Source organism: Eimeria mitis, genomic scaffold, assembly GCF_000499745.2.
Source record: "Eimeria mitis Houghton genomic scaffold, Emh_scaff4189, whole genome shotgun sequence".
Lineage (NCBI taxonomy): Eukaryota > Apicomplexa > Conoidasida > Eucoccidiorida > Eimeriidae > Eimeria > Eimeria mitis.
This window is the reverse complement of record NW_013572516.1, coordinates 1,326-1,692: the sequence shown is the minus strand read 5'-3', so window position 1 is coordinate 1,692 and position 367 is coordinate 1,326. Positions and strand designations below refer to the sequence as shown.

General features: G+C 56.7%; 1 protein-coding gene across 1 annotated transcript in view; it reads right to left on the bottom strand.

Annotated features, from left to right (window-relative positions):
• Positions 1 to 367, bottom strand: part of EMH_0073190 (bromodomain-containing protein, putative) — a gene marked incomplete at both ends in the record, with an annotated part of 4,920 nt that overhangs the window by 3,304 nt on the left and 1,249 nt on the right. The window contains one exon of the mRNA XM_013499296.1: positions 19 to 367. Within this exon, the coding sequence (XP_013354750.1) occupies positions 19 to 367 (349 nt within the window). The remainder of the gene's footprint in view (positions 1 to 18) is intronic.

The following is a 367-nucleotide window of genomic DNA, read 5'->3' as shown; positions in this document are numbered from 1 at the left end:
TTATGAGCATCGCCGCACACAGCCAACTGCTGCTACTGCTGCTGCTGCTGCTGCTGCCCGGTTGCTGCTGCGATTGGATGTGCTGCTGCTGGCGCAGCAGCAACTCAGCCTCCACAGCAGATGCCTGCTGCTGAAGTGCTCGCAGGCTGGCAGCAAGCTGTAACAGCAGCAGCGGTACCTGCCGTTGCAGATAGGACGGCAGCAGCAGCAACATCTCCATGCTTTCCTCTACTTCTGGGGGTAATTCCTTTAACTTCTGCTGCTGTTGCAGTAGCAACAACAGCTGCTGCTGCTGCTGCAACGATCCACGCACGAACTGGCCCAAAAGAATGCTGTTACTATTGCTGTTCGGCTGCTGCTCCAGCAA